Raw genomic sequence first — 15,637 nt, 5'->3', positions numbered from 1 at the left:
CTGTGTATTTATTCAGACTCTACAGAAGGGCAAATGTTCATAGCTATTCATGACATTCAGATTTTCATTCTCTGTGAAACAAACACACTGAAACCAGTATGGCACACTGAACTTGGAAAGAGAAATACAGCTAGTTTTGAGACTGAAAATTGTTCAAATCAATCTAAAAAAGGTCACAAAATCTATTTTTTTAAACTAAACTTTTGTGCTCAGTGTGCTAAATTATAATTATGCAACCTAAAACCTTTCAGTGTGATTTCTGGTGCAATTACAATGGTCTCCACAATTAAATCCTATCTGTTAGCTTCTGACAGAAGGAAAAGATCTGGTGAAGGGATTCTTTACAAATCATTCTAACTGAAGAAACTGAAGAGAAAGAAAACTCACACTGAAGCATAAAGGTGCACAATAGCAAAAATTCTTCAACTGGTTAAATGGAAGGAGTGGCTCCATTGTTATCCCCACCTGGATAGCATACCTAAAGTAAGGGACAGATTACAAGGATAAATAAACAAAACTTGAGTTTATCAAATCACAGCCTTCTTTCACTATATCAGCCCATTCTAATTACCAACATTTCCAAAAGCAGTTATGCCATTTTTCAGAGATAAATTTCCTCTGACACTTTAATTCTTTTTATAAATGCAAACACAGCTTTATAGAAGTAACTGCAATCATCAACTAAGATGAGTTTGAAACAAAACACATACACTGCAATTTTGCATTATTGTTAGAAAATATTTATATACTGCTATATATATATAGTACACGTGTATTACAGATAACCACGCATTCCCTGCCACAAGAAGTATACAAACTAAGGCCCTAATCCTGCAAAGACTTATACATGTACTTAACTTTAGCATTTAAGGAGAGGAGGCTGTCCAGTCCCAGTTGAGCTCCAGCCATAGGAATTATACCTATGGACAGATTTTATGATGCATGACAGAAAGGGGCCATGACCGAGACACACTGCAGTGCAGGGTCAAAGTGAAGGAGCTGTGGAACACCTACCACAAGGCATGGGAGGCAAACTGCCACCCAGGAGCTGCGCCCAGGAGCTGCTGGTTCTACAAAGAGCTGGATGCGATACTTGGTGGCGACCCCACCTCCACTGCGAAGGCCACTGTGGCTACTTCGGTGGCTCATGTGCCAGTCGAGAGTGAACTGAGCCAGGAGGAGGAAATCTTGGATAAGGATGTGGAAAGGGAGAGGGATGCAGAGGTCAGAGATGCATGCAGCCAGGAGTGCTTTTCTACCCCAGAGGAGGCTAGCCAGACACAGCTGTCAGATCTTGGTGAAGCGCAAATAGGAGAGGAGGCCCCTGGGTAAGTGAGTTTGATTTTGGGAATCACTGAAGTGAGTTGTTGAGAGCAGGAGGTTTGCAGAAAGCAGGTTCGTGTCTGTATGATGCGCATACCATCACATGCCTAATCTGAGTGGCAGAACAGGCTATTGATTGATTCCCTCACTTCATGGGAATCTGCCTCAGTGCTGCAAGTGTGAACATGCTATTGTGCAGGCAGCTGACAGCGTGAACACAGGACAGCGGTTTTCCTTCAGCGCTCTCTGAGCAGTGCTGTAAGTGCCAGCGCTGTAACTCTGCCAGTGTAGACATACTCTAATGAATCTAAATAAGACAAGTCTAACACAAGACAACACACAGGACAATACTTCAGAAGGAGAAGAAAGAGGAATTTATTAATAATTAGAAGAAGGGAGAAAGGTTACTGTGACCCAGGGACCTCATGGTGCCGACTGGCAGAGGGTAGAAGAGTGCATAAGGATTACAGGGATCCCTTGGATCTGGTATCTACATACTATGTAAGATACCAAAGAGTACCACATAAGGTCTCTATGTAAAGGCTGTGTCACACTTGTCTTCATAATCATTGTGATTGTGAATCACATGCATGAATTATATGTAAGGAGTTATGTATATATGCTGAAAATTATGTTTTTAAAATCTGGGGATTTGGGGCTGGTCACCAAAAATGTGAGGAACCGGTTTCTTTCAGGCAAAAGATGTTCATTTATCTGTCTGGTTACATGTAACTTGAGTATTGTATACTTCACAATGAATGCCTATTTACAGTCTGAGCAAAGTGCTAATCAAGAGTATGTCTACATTACGAAATTACTCTGATTTTACAGAAGTCGATTTTTGGGAACGGATTGTATAAAGTCGAGTGCATGCGTTCACACTAAGCACATTAATTCGGCGGTGCACGTCCATAGTACCATGGCAAGCGTCGACTTTCGGAGCGGTGCACTGTGGTAGCTATCCCACGGTTCCCTCAGTCCCCGCTGCCGATTGGAATTCTGGGTTGAGCTCCCAATGCCTGATGGAGCCAAAAATTTGTTGCGGGAGGTTATGGGTAAATGTCATCAGTAAACCCTCCCTCTGTGAAAGCAACAGCAGACAATCATTTTGCACCGTTTTCCCTGGATTGCCCGAGCAGACACCATAGCATGGCAAGCATGGAGCCCACTCCCTGTCCCCGGGAATCCCTGCCCCTTATCCATCCCCCCTGGCCCTGGCCCCTTACCATGCCACTTACCCCCGTCTCCCCATTCTCCCGAAGCCTCAGCGTGCTGTGTCCAGGAGAAGCTCTGGACAGCACTGCCGCGGCGTGGCTCTGGCAGGGCCTGAGCTTCTCCTGCTCAGAGCCGCGTGGTAAGGGGGCGGGGCTGCGAGCTCCGGACTGACCAGCGGGAGCTCAGGCCCCGCTGGAGCCACGCCACTACAGCGCTGTCCAGGGCCGCTCCTGGACGCGTCGCGCTGAGGCTCCAGGAGAGGGGGGAGGCGGGGATAAGCAGCATGGTAAGGGGCTGGGGCCGGGGGGGGTTGGATAAGGGGCAGAGAGTCCTGGGGATGCGGGGGGGGGGTTGGATGGGGCAGAGGTTCTGGGAGGGTGGTCAGGGGATGAGGAACGGGGTGGGGGGGTTGATTAGGCATGGGAGTTCCAGGGGTCTGTCGGGGTGGTGGTGGATGGGGTCAGGGCAGTCAAGGGACAGGGAGCGGGGCGAGATGAGTGGGGGGGATCCTGGGGGGCAGTTAGGGTGGGGGGTCTCGGGAGGGGGTGGTCAGGAGACAAGGAGCGGGGGGGGTTGATGGCTTGTGGGTCCTGAGGGGGGAAGTTGGGAGCAGGACGTGGGTTAGAGTCGGATGGGGGGGTGGGGGGAGAGAGGTACATGATGCTTGCACTCACTGTGCGGTTCCCTACCGGGTCTTCGGCGGCACTTTGACAGCGGGTCCTTCACTCGCTCCGGGTGAAGGTCCTGCTGACGAAATGCCGCCGAAGACCCAGAGCGAGTGAAGAACCCGTCACCACCGCCGAAGTGCCGCCGAGTACCAGGTGGGGAACCGTTTCTAGGATTTTCGGAGCTCATCACTGCCCAGGGGTAGTTAATAGGAAGCCTACAGTCCATCTGGACCGTCAGAGGCTTCTCAATGGACCATGGGGCATGCTGGAACTTGTGGCTTCAGCCCCATGGGAGGCACGCAGAGACTGATTGATGCCCCCACAGCAGGGCTGAAGCCATGAGACCCAGCACACCTCCAGTGGGGATGAAACCATGAGTTGCGGCATGCCTCCCACTTGCACTGGGACTCATAGCTTCAGCCGCGCCGAGACTCGCACCAGGATTTGGGGGTTTAGCCCCGCCAAGACTCACACCAGGACTTGGGGCTTCTGCCCCACCTGGAATTGAGGCTTTAGCCCCACAGGAGGCGCACCAGGACTGAAGCCCCCCATGGGCCTGAAGCCTTAAGTCCTGGCACGCCTTAGGCAGCACTGAAGCCTCAAATCCCTGCGCAAGCAGAAAGTGCGCTGGGACTTGGAGCTTCAGCCCTGACGGAGGTGCCCTGGGACTCATGCCAGAAGCTGGGAATGGGTGACAGGGGATGGATCACTTGATGATTACCTGTTCTGTTCATTCCCTCTGGGGCACCTGGCACTGGCCACTGTCGGTAGACAGGATATTGGGCTAGATGGACCTTTGGTCCTACCCAGTATAGCTGTTCTTATATTCAGGGCTTCAGCCCCACCTGGAATCAGGGCTTCAGCTCTGTGGGAGGCATGCCAGGATTGAAGCCTCCCCCACAGGGTTCAAGCCTTGATTCCCAATGCAAGCGGGAGGTATGCTGGGACTCGGGGCTTCAGCCCCACTGGGACTTGGGACTTCAGCCCGCCACTGCTGGAGGCGCGCTGGGACTCGCAAACCCGGGAAGAGTACAGGTGAGGCTAGGGGCACTAAACTGGGCTTTGATGGGTAATTAGGTGGGCAGTACTGGGTTTACGTTGCCAGGTCCACACTGGGAAGGGGCCCATTACGTACCTGTCTAACCCATCCACATGGCCAGGTCTGGCCCCTCGCCTGGGTGAGTCTAGCTCCTGGACTTGCTGTGTGCCCAGCAGCCGAGCTCCACCATGCGGGCTGGGCAGGACTGCTGGCTGTGGGGCCTATGGGTGTGGCTGGGCTGGACAGGCTCTCAGGGGTTGCATCCTAGGGGTCTGCCCCACTCCTCAGCACAGCTCCAGCTACTGCCTGCCACCTGTGGGGCCTCACCCGCCTCCCTGGGCCAAGCTGCCTGGTACCACTGCAGAGGCCGGGCTGGTCTCTCAGACAGTGGGGTGGGGACCTGGGGGGCAGCATGCCCTCCACCCCGCCAGGCAAGTGGGACTCCTGGCTGGTCATGCTGCTGCTCCCAATGGGCTGGAGCACTGCCCAACCCACCCAGGACACTTTGCCGGCTTGGTCTGGCAGACACAGTCACCTCCCAGTGGGACCAGTGAGTGTGGCGTGTGAGGCAGGGCGTGGGGGAGTGGGTCTCTGGGTGGTTTTGGGGGGGTGCTGGGCAGTGAAGGGTAGGGGAGGTTTGTTTGTTTTGGAGTGCTGGGCAGTGAAGCCTCTGTGTGGGGGGTTGCTGGCGGGGGGTGCTGGGAGAGGTCTTTGTGAGCTAGGGCGCTGGGTAGTGGGCGGGTCTTTGTGAGGCATTGTGCAGTTGTGATGCTGGGGGCATAAGGGGTGCTGGGCAGTGGAGGTTTTGTCTGGGGCCCTGTGGGCGTGCTGGGCAGGGGGTGGTGGTGTGCAGGGCGCTGTGCAGTTGTGGTGGTGGAGTCTCTGGGCAGGGGAGCGCTGGGCATAGAGGACTGGGGGGCTGGGCAAGGGGGCATCATGGCACATAGTGTGGGCCTGCCCCCAAAGGTGTGCAACTTGTGGCTGCCAATTTGAAAACATTGCTCTTGTACTTTGCTGGGCAGAGCAGGGCACCATGCCCCACTGCCCACTGCTGGACTCTCGCTCTGGAAACCGACACCACCAGTATGGCCCATTGCACCCATGGGGGCCCGCAAATATGTTTGGCGCCGACTCCGAGCCCACAAAAGGTTAATCAGCCTGTACATGGATGGAACTAATGAGAGGGGAGAATGGATTGGGAGGACAGGAGTCATTGCTGGGTATGACACGAGCAGAGGGAGTTGAGAGCCCTAGCCACAGGTGATCAGAATGACCGTACTGAACACATTTGGGAGAGTGGGTAACACAAATTCTCTCTCTCTCTCACACACACATACAGAGAGATTTTGGTGGGGGGCAACTTTAACTGTTATTCCAGCCAGGGGCTACTTAGGCACCTGGAAATGTTAGCTGTTTTTTTTTTTGTTTTGTTTTTTGCAGCTAATAACATTTAAAAATTAGCTGACAGGAGCACTATATCTAATTCCTATATAAAAAAGAGAAATAAATACACACAATGGGATATGGGAGTGCAAAAGTCAAAGGACAGATAAAACTAACAAGCTCTGATTGTGGTGGCGGGGGGCTGGGAGGAGGGCTGGTTTATGGTTGTTGATCACCTGAATCTGGCAATACTGTAATACCCGCTCCTTGGAGAAGAAGCCCCATTCGCCCCGACCTACCCTGGCCCCCGCTGCCACCCAGGGATCTGTTGCCACCCGGGGTCTTGGCCACCGGCAGGGAGGCTCCGGAGCTGTCCCCAGGGCTGGTGCAACCCATTAGGCAACCTAGGTGGTCGCCTAGGGTGCTAACATTTGGGGGGCGGTAACCGCGGCAGCCGGACCTTCTGCTGCCTCTGTCGGGGGCAGCATTTTGGGGATGGGAACTTCCGCCGCCTAGGGTGGCAAAAAAAGCTGGCGGCACTCCTGGCCGCCCCAGCTTGGGGTGGTGAGGGGCGCAGGCAGGGGCAAGGGGGGGGCCTAACTCAGGACCCCCACCCTAAAAATTGTCTCAGTGCCATGGGCCCTACCCCTTCTGGGGGCCTGCAGCTAGGCCCCCCCCCGCCGCCGCCAAAGGCCTGGCAGCCGTGCCTACGCGTATGCGATTTAAGTTACTTTCTCCCCTGCCCCCAACCCAGCCCCCTCAGCCAGCTCCCTGCAAACGAGCGAGGGAGTAAGGGTGGGGAGCGGGAGGGGGATGGAGTGAGAGGGGGCGGGGCCTCAGAAAAGGGACAGGACCAGGATGTTCCCTTCTCCCGCCCACTGCCCCGCCCCCCAATAGCGCCCCGCCCCCTCCTTCTCCTCCCGTGGGCGGGGCCTAGCACTGACTGAGCCGGGATAGGCGGGGAAGGAGGAACAGGATACGGTTTGGGATTGGCGGGTGGGGAGGCGATGGGCGGACATACGGTTTCACTGGCCCCACCCCCTGCGCCGCGCGGGGCTTCACGGGAGGAAAGCGGGTCACGAGAGGGCACGTGACCTGAACCGGTGGCTATTTATAGGCCCGCGCGCGGAACTCTGGACCGCTCTGTTGTGCTTCCTGGCAGCGCGCGGCAGGACGGGTGAGGCACGTGCGTGAGAGGAGTCGGGTGAGTCTAGGGGCTCTGCGTCCCCTGCTGGGCGGTGGCGGCGCAGGGTTCCGCGGTGGCGGGGGGAGGGGAGAGGAATGCGAGGGCGGGGGGAGGCTCAGCGTCTTCCGGGCGGTCTCGCGCGATTCGGGGTGGAGAGGCTCGCGCTCGGCTGCGGGACTGGCTGTGAGTGTTCGGGTTTTGGCGGGTTTCTCTCGCCAGGTGCGGTCTCGCGGGGTTGGCGGTTGGCGCGGGCTTGCGCCCTGCGGCGGGGCTCGCCTGGCGGTTGGGGGTTTGCGCGCGCTGGGACGGGAGGGGGGGGAGGCGAAGCCGGGGCAGGAGGCCAAGGGGCACGTCAGCCGCTCCCCCGGGGGCCTGGCCGGGGCAGTAACCCTGCCACGGGGGGCGGCCGGCCGGCAGGTGGGGCGCGGTCCCGCGGAGGTGCCCTACGGGGCTTTCCGCTGCTCGCGCCTGGCGGCTTGCGGATCCTGGGCGGGGGCGCCGCATGTCCAAGGGCTCTTGTCTGGCTCCCGCCCTGCAGCCCCCGGCCTGGTTTTGGAGACGAGCAGCGGACTCGGAGCGCTTGGGGGCTGCCGTCCCCGCACAGCAGCCACCGCGGCCCCCTCACACGCGGGGGTGGGGGGTTGGGTTCATGCGCCTGCCCCGAGGAGCCCCTCCGTGGGGTGAACCCATTACAGGAGCCTGATGGCAGTGACGGGCTCATGAGGCTGCGCTGGGGCTCACCGCCCTTGTGGACGGTGGGAGCTGACAGACGTGCATGCCACTGGGCAAACTGAACTTGTGCTTTCTGCTGTGACTAATTTGCTGTTGTGTCTCTGTCTCTATTGGTATAAAACACAGCTTTGTAGTCAGATGAATTTCAGTATGAAGCAGAAATTGGATGCAGGAAAAGCCTCAGGAACGATAAAGGTTTGTAACCTGACTTAGCATTATTCAAGTCTTTAAAGTGGTATATGAAGGTAAAAATAAATAGATCAGATTGTAATGACAGACTTTACACTGGCACCTGTAATCACTCCTGATGTAGCTCAGCTCTCTATAGCCACACCATTTTATAATGCTAACTAAAAAAAGATCATGTGCCTTTCTTATCATGAAAGATCTCAGACTGATGCTCTGGAGACTCAGTCCTTCTGTTTTTTTTGCAGAACAGGTACATAATTTACAAAGACATTGAAAATATGCCCCCCTCAGGATAAAGAATTACAAACAGCTTAGCATGCACTGAGTTTTCTCCCAGTGCTTCAATGATCTTTTAAGTATGTGTGTTTAGTTGCAGGCACATGTTTGTATATGGCAAATTTCAAATGCTAATAACCTGGCTTGCACTTGAATTGGTGACCCACTGGCTTTGTATCTTGTTACCAGTTCCCTGAGCCACCCAGTCAATATAAAGCTAATTATACTAGTTTTACAGGTTTTTATCATACAATAATACATAAAATAGTATAACTGACAATTAGAGAACTCTTTCAAGTCTGCAGTTCCCAGCCCTGTAGCTGGCTTCCCCTATTGGCATGTTTCTTAAACAGCAAAGAAAATAAACCACAAGAGTTAGAGGGCTTTCGAATCAGTTCCATATGAGACTACTTACTTTAGGAAATTAACTCATTTTAAGTTAGGTTTGGTCCCCCTAAACTAAGAGCCTTATAAAAAAAAAATCTATTTTGCAGTTTTCTGAAGTAATGCTCTTATTTTCATGCTTGGAAAAAAATCATTAGACTAAGACTTAACACAAGAAGTCGGGCACTTGACCGTTGCTTTAGTCTTCAGGTATTTTTTTTGGTGTATATCATAGCTAATTCAAATATGCTGTGCATTTAAAATTGTTGCTAAATGCACAAGGGGGACCAAGTTATTAAATGTCTGACTTGTAAGTAGAACCGCCATAATACTAATCTTCAAAAAATTCCCCACATTGGAAACTCTAGAGCATGTAAAACTCAAAATGGGGTGCCTAAGATAGGAAGTTATTGGGTTATTTTTATGACCTTTAAACTGAGTGGGGATTTCAAGAGATGACCTGCCAAGGTCAATGTCCAGCCCAGAGGAAAGGGCTGTCTCCACATCGTGTTTGGCTTTAGTAGGGAATGTAATATGCTGTGCAGTTAGTACCCTAGTAACGTTGCTTTAATCCTTTTTTCAGATTTGCCTAGTATGTAGTCAGTCTTAAATCCAAATCTAAAACAAATAGAAGAGTAGAGCAGTGATGTACCCAATACAAGATGAGTGTAATCTGGGGGAGTATCCAAATTCTGGACAGTTCAGAACAAGTATCAGACTTCCCTAAGAGCCTGTAGCAGTCTTGACTTTGGTGTGCTGGGTGAATTCCTTGATGACAGTCATGGGGGTAAAAGTCACCTAGCAGTAATGTGGGTATTATGTTGAGTAGCACTTAATCATATGTTCCTCATTCTGCATACTGCAAGAGCTGTATTCTTGTCATCCCTGTCCCTCCCAAAGAAACTTATAGGAACTTTAAAATTGCTCAGTGTTGTAGGATGTGAAGACTAATTCTGTACCCTTAAGTCAGTTTTAGTGAAAATGATCAGGCATGTCCATGACTAAACATTTATTCTTGAGCTTATCTTAGTGAACATATGGCCATTATTTTAGAGTCTGGCTGACTCACTTTTTTGGATGCTTCACTGGTTATCTCAAATATGAAGAACAATGAGTTAACTTAAGCACCTGGCATAGTATTAAACTGCATTTTGCCAGGGGAACATTGACCAATCAGTCTTCAGTAGCTGCAAATAGTATCTGTAATGCTGGTTCCCACAGTAGTTGGCATTTGTCCTCTAGTTCAACACCAAGATAATTGGTGGCAGAAATTTTACCGTGGGAAAGGTGAACTCTTGTCATGTGAAGTACAGTGTGAATCAGTAACTTTCTCACGCTTGTATGGTACTGTGTTCTTGCTATCCCTGTTTGATTGTCTACCATTGTTTACTGTCCCATGGTGGCAGTGTAACTAATAGTTTTAAAAGCTTTAATGCAGGAAATAGGTATTGACATAGGACAAGGAAAGGTGATAAATAACAAAACAATAGCTTTCCGGGATCAGCGTGTTATGCCCCAAGCAAGGAAATTCTAAACACCTCTTGATGAATGGTTGAAACAGAACTTCTGTTAAATGCATACAACCCTTGAAGAACCATTTACCTATAGATAGTAAAAAATGAACTGTACATAATTACCTGTGCATGTTTTCCAGTTTAAACTGGTGAAATCACCTTGAACCAAAAAAAATCACACTCACTTCAAAATAGTTGTCAAAGCACAGAAGCATTCATCTGTAGTGAATGGCTAGTATAATTTGTGAGATTAAACAGAACACTTGCACTATAATAACTGAATTGGGAATCCAGAACATAGCTGCTATCTGACCTGTTTAAAATAGTTCCACTTTGTAGTATAAATGAGACTGAGCATCTTAACCAAGGTAAGGCTTATGGAGGTTTTCAGCATTTTATAAAACAGTTAAGATCCAGCTTTGCTACAAGCTATATTGTAATTGTAGTGTAGTAAACCCTAAACTAGATTAAAACAAAACTTGTTAATCCTGTCTGTAGGAAAGGCAAGTGGATTGAAAGTTTAATCCATTACCTTAATGTGGCATGCGAAACTTCATAAATTACCCTTCTCCATCCAGGAGTTTAACTGATTTGTATTAAAACTTTCTCTTTTCAAGAAGTACTTCACAGACAATGCAAACTCAGCCCCAAGACGGACTCTTAAAATGATTCAGCCTTCAGCAGCAGGTTGCCTTGTTGGCAGGGTAAATGAAGTAAGTATTAAGATGTAATAACCCTACAACAGGGGTTCTCAAACTGGGGGTTGGGACCCGTCAGGGGGTCATGAGACTTACATGGGGGGGATTGTGAGCAGTAAGTCTCCACCCCAAACACCTCATCCTTTTAATTTATAAGGAGGGTTGCACTCAGAGGCTTACTATGTGAAAGGGGTCACCAGTAAAAAGTTAAACTTTGGCAGTATATTCTTCTAACAGTCATTTAGCAATTAAAATAGGAAGCCGTATGCACATAAATTGCATATGATACCCATTAACTGTAACGAGTACCTTAAACTGTATAGTAATTACATCATTTAACTTTGTTGTATTGTAAATCTAGCATAAATATTTCAAATACTTTGAAAGCACTTGAAAAGAAATTCTTGGTCATCAGACCTATACTGCTAGTGCAAGAAAGCTGTCCAAGGGCTGAGAAAATGTTTTGTGAGTTAAGCTTGTTTGCAAGAAGTTGTGCCACACTTGAAATACAGATTGCCTATTGCTTATAGGTACAGATGTTAAGGAGAAACTCCATCTGTTGCCGTTAGTATAGTTTAGATGAGTTTGCAAGTGTATGAAGACATGTAAAATGTCAAGAAGAAATAGCATCTCAGAAAACCAAACTTATTGTATTACAGCCTGCTAAATGTTCAATCAAAAGGAAACTTTGGAGTGATCAGCTAATTGCAAAGACCTGCAAAGCTGAGGTGGTGGATCCAGAACAGAAAAATGAAAATCTAAAAGGAGTCACTCAAGCTGTTGATCTCATGGTAAAAAGTATGTTTTCTTGTTTTACACTTCAAACAATATGCCATTGCTGGGAATTTCATGTGTATTTCTCAATACTAAATTTTGGTATGCTACCAAAAGCAAGTAATGGGCTTAGAATTGTTAAATTGGCACTTGCCAACATTAGGTAGCAACACTTAATTATTTTAATGATCACATCCTCTTAAGCATCATTCACACAGATCTATGCAGAGTTTTAAAGTTTTACACTGTCACTTAAGGTGAGTTGGCCAGCAGTATGTGAGACTCAAGAGCATTTCAACTTTGGGAATTGTACTTTAGTTTAGCATGCTGTCACAATTCAGGCCATATTACCACTTGCCAACCAAATTAAGCAGGTAGTCTGACTTGGTTTTTTTTAAATACTGTTCTAAAATAGATGAGAGAATATGTGGGTTCAAGCTATATGATTGGTGGCTTGGAAGTTGTCAGCCTTTGCTACTTCTAGTGAGCCTATTCTGCTGTTACTCATTACAGAAGTGATCAATGTGTCTTGCAGTTGGGACCATTCTGCAGTGCATGTTGTGACACTTATTGAAGCGGCTTCAGAAAATGCCCTTATGTCAAAAGCAAATTAGTATAGTATAACCCTGGATTTGACCAAGCTGCCAAATCAAATGTCTCAAGTTACTAAAAGCTCATTTGTTAACCACTTTGGTGGTTTTTAGTAGGTCAGAATGGGTTGAAAAATATTGAAATGACAAATACTCAAAACATATGGAACCCTATATTTAAATTTACTCTATTTTAATCATCTTGAATTCAAGACTTGTTTACATAAGAGGTGCACAAGTGATTTTTTTATATTAAACTCTTCCTGCAGAAAATCCTCCCTCTCGGTACTGGAAGGAAGTGGCTGAAGAGAGGAGGAAGGCACTATATGAAGTGCTTCAGGAAAATGAAAAGGTAGTTAATCAGGTTAAATACCTTTTCACTTTTTCTCTTGGCTAGTCCCTATATAAAATGTCATATTTTTTTCTAGCTGCACAAAGAAATTGAACAGAAAGATGGTGAAATTGCCCGTCTAAAAGAAGAAAATGATGAACTGGTATTACTTGCAGAACATGTGCAGTACATGACAAACATGATTGAGGTAAACTCACATGACTTGTTTTCAATCCATAGTGTTACCTGTGATGTAAGTGACAGTGGGATCTGTATCAAATCATGACTTCTGTTTTGAGTACATTTTTTGTATTCTGTATAGAAAAAGTACCTGATCATAGTCATTTTACTATGCTGCAAGTGCTGGGCACCTAGCTGAGTGAGTGACTTAGAAGCAATCACAGTGTAAGCAATCTAGGGAAATCAACTTTGTCTTATCAAGCTTGTCCAACCCTTCTGATTGTAATGAAGGAAATGAAGTTTCTCAGCCTGGACAGAGACTTGAAGTAAGACACTGCATTGAAGGGTGGTATCCACCACCACATGTAGGCAGAATGGGATGAAGAGAAGGCAGGAAGAGACTCGTCCTAAAAGGCGGACAAGACCTCACACACGATAAGATCAGCCTGGGGGTCTCAAGATTTCTTGCCTTTCAGAGATCTTTAGGGCATTTTTTCTAAATGCTAAAGTGACTGGTTAAATTCTTCTGAAAATCTTGTTCCTTGCCTTCTGCCACTTTGTCACCAAAGGGATTAAACTAGGAGCCAGAATTACTTACAACAAAGTAGAACTCTAGGGGAGCATGTTTAAGCAACGGGGCTCAGAAGGCTTGAGACACTGGTTTTATGGACTAAGGTAGTTGGACTCCCCAGACCCACAGCCCAAGAAGGGGCTCTCAGACAAGTCTGTGCCAGTGTGCCTTAGCCAGAATCTGTGCACAGACTCCCCCCAGACCTAGAGGGGATTAGAAGCATATCAGGGCCCAGGGTTGGGTCCACTTTCAACACACAATCTGGCCCTGTCCTTCTGGTCAGGGAGTAACAGTAATTGTTCCGCCAGGTGCTGTGGCTCTTGGAAGATAAACTGTGGGTGACTGAAGCATCTTCAGACTCTTGGTTGGAGTGCTTCCAATATGAATTTGGGTGAAAGATGAGTTATCTAGTGACTCTGTGATGGGGACTCTGAAGTTGGAAGTACCCCTAGAAGAGGTATTTGTGCTGAGTAAGATTGAGGACTTCAACCTAGGAATCTTGATTAATTCTTTCAGAGGCCTGGTCTAAACATTTGCACTGATAACTAAAGAGGTCTTACCAGTGGGGACCCAATGTGGACATTTGTATATCCGTATAGCTTGTACTTGTAAGCTTACAGGCACAAGCTAAACTGATAAGCCAAGTTTAAAGCAAGATAGGTGCTCGCACAGGGTTTTGAACTGATTTTTTGACTAAACTAGTCTAATTTGTGTATAGACAAGCCCTGAGACTGAAGTGTAAGCACAGTGGTGCTTTTCCAGTTGGATAATTCAACTCTTGTTATAACATTTCTTGTACAGAGATTTATTCCTTCCACATTTACTGTCCTATAGGATTATAAGACCACCCCCAAAACTACTGTAAGAGGGGTGAAGAAAAGCTTTGCTCTGAACTGATATGAATAGTGAAGGTTGCTGTTCATAATGCAGTACTTAAGTTTGTCTAAATGGAGCCCAAATTCAGATGTTAGCTGACTCTTGAATGCTCTAAAGCTTGCTGTTATGTCTGATAAAGAGAAATAACTTAGACAAATTGTTCTGGGTTACCTAAATCTTCAAAACTGTGCAATCTGCTCCTCTAGGACCAAGAACCAACAGGTCAGTACTGAGCTTTTTGCTTCTGCCATGGCAGCTTGTTAAACTACCTGTAAGGCTCACATCATAGACTTTACTTTGTCACAGCAATATATTGTGTGGAACTAAGGAAACAATATTAAGGTGGTATAGTAATAAACTTAATCTCACAGTCCCTTATCAAAAAGTTCATCTCTTGGTTAAAATACTTTGCCTCAGCTGCCTGGAAAATGTGGAAGACCTTAATTATCAGCAAGCCAGATGCAACTTGCGATTGTAGACTGCATTTTTGGGGTGAGAGCTTCTGCTTTTTAGTAGGCAGGGTTTTTGTCACTCAGATGCATAACCTTATCACTTGATGGCTTAGCTAATATGTGACCAGTAAAACTGAATGCATTTAGACTCGGCACGCTAAACTTAGTATCAATATCTTCTATGGAAATAAGTGCATCGTTATAAAAACACAACTTAACACATCCTTAAGAGTTCTCTCCTGTATCTTTTAGAGACTTACTGGGCAGGTACCTGATGGCCTTGAGTCACTGAAAAATCTAGACTTGGAGGAATTTGAGCAGGAGGATGAAGAGAGTGATTCTGAAGGTGATGTAGATGGTGATTCTGAAGAGTTGCCTTCACAGGTTTCATGTGATTCTAGGGAGAATGCCACAGATTCATCTGCAAAGAAAGCTAGAAGTCTGTGAAAACGGCTTGGCAAACTTGAGTGGCCAGTGTGCATATGGCTTCCTATTTTAATTGCTAAATGACTGTTGGAAGAATATACTGCCAAAGTTTACCTCAGATAAAAGTTACAAGTCTTGTGGAAGCTTTAAAAGTTCACAGTGGGTTTTAACTGGTAATATGTAGCAATGGAAATAGCTGTATACTACCTAAACAAGGTATTACAGACTGAATTTGGTCACTTCTATAAAATGGAAATACTATGTATTTCTAACTTGTGTAAATAGTATCTGTTGCTTTGACATGAGAATGTGTACTTGATAAATAAACTAAACTCTACCAAAACACTCTGCCTCTTACAATGTGGTGCATGGGGACAGATTGTTAAAGTCTCATACTCTGGGAGATGTAGCAGTCTGGCAGTCACTGAGCAAACAAACATACAGCATAAGCACTTGATAAAGTGATACACTGAGCAGTTCCATGAGGCATTAATTAAGTAATACAAATTTGAGTATTGTATAACTGGTTTTAGAAGTTCTTTTGTCTCAAACTAGAATTAAAGATTAACAATTCTCTAGGCAAGCCTTTCTGGGTGAATTGTAAAATAAAATCTACAGCTGGGCTATTAAGATATAGGATCTAGTTATGGCAGTTCTGTCTGTAGAAGGGCGTGGCAGCATCATGCTACACTCACATAGGATTTTCCCCACTGTCTTTCGTGTTGCAAGTTGTATAAGCTAGAGTTGCAGTTCTGGCATGTAGTGAACTCCCAACAAAATAGCTATTTGGGGAATATCTTGCATGGATGGTGTTATGGATGGATTAATTA

At 47.2% G+C, this 15,637-nt stretch overlaps 2 protein-coding genes across 5 annotated transcripts in view; one reads left to right on the top strand and one right to left on the bottom strand.

Annotated features, from left to right (window-relative positions):
* Nucleotides 1–265: 265 nt before the first annotated feature.
* The window catches only part of ARMH2 (armadillo like helical domain containing 2), a 29,828-nt gene continuing 14,456 nt past the window's right edge, over nucleotides 266–15,637 (bottom strand). The window contains exon 3 of the mRNA XM_045007101.1: nucleotides 266–478. Coding sequence (XP_044863036.1) covers nucleotides 431–478 — 48 coding nt within the window. The 3' untranslated portion in view covers nucleotides 266–430. The remainder of the gene's footprint in view (nucleotides 479–15,637) is intronic.
* Nucleotides 5,193–15,198, top strand: GMNN (geminin DNA replication inhibitor). 4 transcript variants are annotated; one of them, XM_045007096.1, is made up of 8 exons: nucleotides 5,193–5,393; nucleotides 6,746–6,832; nucleotides 7,673–7,741; nucleotides 10,530–10,622; nucleotides 11,267–11,405; nucleotides 12,241–12,323; nucleotides 12,400–12,510; nucleotides 14,634–15,198. In XM_045007096.1, the coding sequence occupies exons 1-8, from the start codon at nucleotides 5,331–5,333 to the stop codon at nucleotides 14,826–14,828; spliced, it is 840 nt and encodes a 279-aa protein (XP_044863031.1). In that variant the 5' UTR covers nucleotides 5,193–5,330; the 3' UTR covers nucleotides 14,829–15,198. The 4 variants fall into 4 exon arrangements, with proteins under 4 accessions (XP_044863031.1, XP_044863030.1, XP_044863032.1 ...); XM_045007095.1 differs by having other exon boundaries at nucleotides 5,199–5,393; nucleotides 10,527–10,622; nucleotides 14,634–15,183; XM_045007097.1 differs by lacking the exons at nucleotides 5,193–5,393; nucleotides 6,746–6,832 and adding an exon at nucleotides 7,148–7,231 and having other exon boundaries at nucleotides 10,527–10,622; nucleotides 14,634–15,171.

The sequence above is a fragment of the Mauremys mutica genome, chromosome 2, assembly GCF_020497125.1.
Source record: "Mauremys mutica isolate MM-2020 ecotype Southern chromosome 2, ASM2049712v1, whole genome shotgun sequence".
Classification (NCBI taxonomy): domain Eukaryota; kingdom Metazoa; phylum Chordata; order Testudines; family Geoemydidae; genus Mauremys; species Mauremys mutica.
This window is presented reverse-complemented; position numbering and strand designations above follow the sequence as displayed.